The sequence below is a fragment of the Ricinus communis genome, chromosome 4 (assembly GCF_019578655.1).
Source record: "Ricinus communis isolate WT05 ecotype wild-type chromosome 4, ASM1957865v1, whole genome shotgun sequence".
Lineage (NCBI taxonomy): Eukaryota > Viridiplantae > Streptophyta > Magnoliopsida > Malpighiales > Euphorbiaceae > Ricinus > Ricinus communis.
In genome coordinates, this window is record NC_063259.1 from 13,680,465 (window position 1) to 13,681,559 (window position 1,095).

Here is a 1,095-nt window from a genome sequence, read left to right on the forward strand (position 1 = left end):
AAGTCTAGCTTTTAGCGATTCACAGTCAGTTGGGCCGGTTTGTGGAGTCTCCTCCGATGCATTTTGTATGCAGTTATGTGATATATATGGAAGTATGCCTTATAAGGCATAAGAAGATGTTTGAAATACTTGTTAAATGATGTTTAAGTATAATCATATGTTTATATGTTAATAACCTTGTGTCTTGATTCTTAACAACCTACATACTGACCTATCTACATGTATATATTCTACGACGCTTGTATGCTTCCTGGCTAATGTCTATTGGTTAGCATGTAATGGGGGTGTGACACTGAAGTTCCTTACTTTCTTCCGGATTGCATTTATAGGCTGCCTTGTTGGGTAAGGATGCCCCTAGAATTAAATCGATGGCATGCTCAATGCCTCTAAGTGGTGGAAGGCCTTTTGGTATGTCATCCGGAAAAACATCTTTGTACTCTTCTAATAACTCATTAAGGGATGATGAGTTATCACAAGAAGTACCCTTTTCTTCTTTGGCCCTTACAACCAAAGCATACCCACCCCCCATTTCTTTCACTAAATTTTTAAATTCATTACAAGTTACAAGGAAGTTGCTTTTCTCTTTTTCTTTCTTAGCAACTTTGGGAGGTAAAGGCAACAATCTAACTTTTCTACCTTCTTTGGTAGTTACAATATATACATTTGATTTACCTTTGTGCTCCGTATCATGGTCAAACTGCCAAGGTCTCCCAAGAAGTAAGTGACACGCATCCATTGGAAGAATATCACACCATCTTTCATCTTTAAACCCGCCTATGGAATAGGCAACCAAGGCTTGCTTCTTGACTCAAACCCCGGTTCCATCATTCAACCAATTAAGCTTATATGCCCCCTTCCATGACATCTAAAACACTCTCTTCTTGTAGCATATTCATTTTGAGAAACTACAACCTTTTCTTTCCCCTTGTCAAACTTACTTGGACTAGAGGATGAGGGCTTGTGTTGAAAAGTACTCCCCTCAGTGTAATAAGAGTTAAATCTCGAAGGATTCTTGAAGCCAAAGAATGGCTTAGGCTTTTCTTCCTTCAATTGCATCTCGTATTTCATGGCCAGTTTGCAAAGATCATTGAGAGT

At 38.7% G+C, this 1,095-nt stretch overlaps 1 protein-coding gene across 1 annotated transcript; it reads right to left on the reverse strand.

Moving 5' to 3' along the window:
* Window positions 1–268: 268 nt before the first annotated feature.
* Window positions 269–736, reverse strand: LOC125369842. The gene has a single exon (XM_048373112.1). The coding sequence runs from the start codon at window positions 734–736 to the stop codon at window positions 269–271; it is 468 nt and encodes a 155-aa protein (XP_048229069.1).
* Between the last annotated feature and the right edge of the window lie 359 nt (window positions 737–1,095).

Bases quoted from the DNA above. Each gene is read 5' to 3' on its own strand.
- LOC125369842 (XM_048373112.1), bottom strand. From the start codon at position 736: ATGGATGCGTGTCACTTACTTCTTGGGAGACCTTGGCAGTTTGACCAT.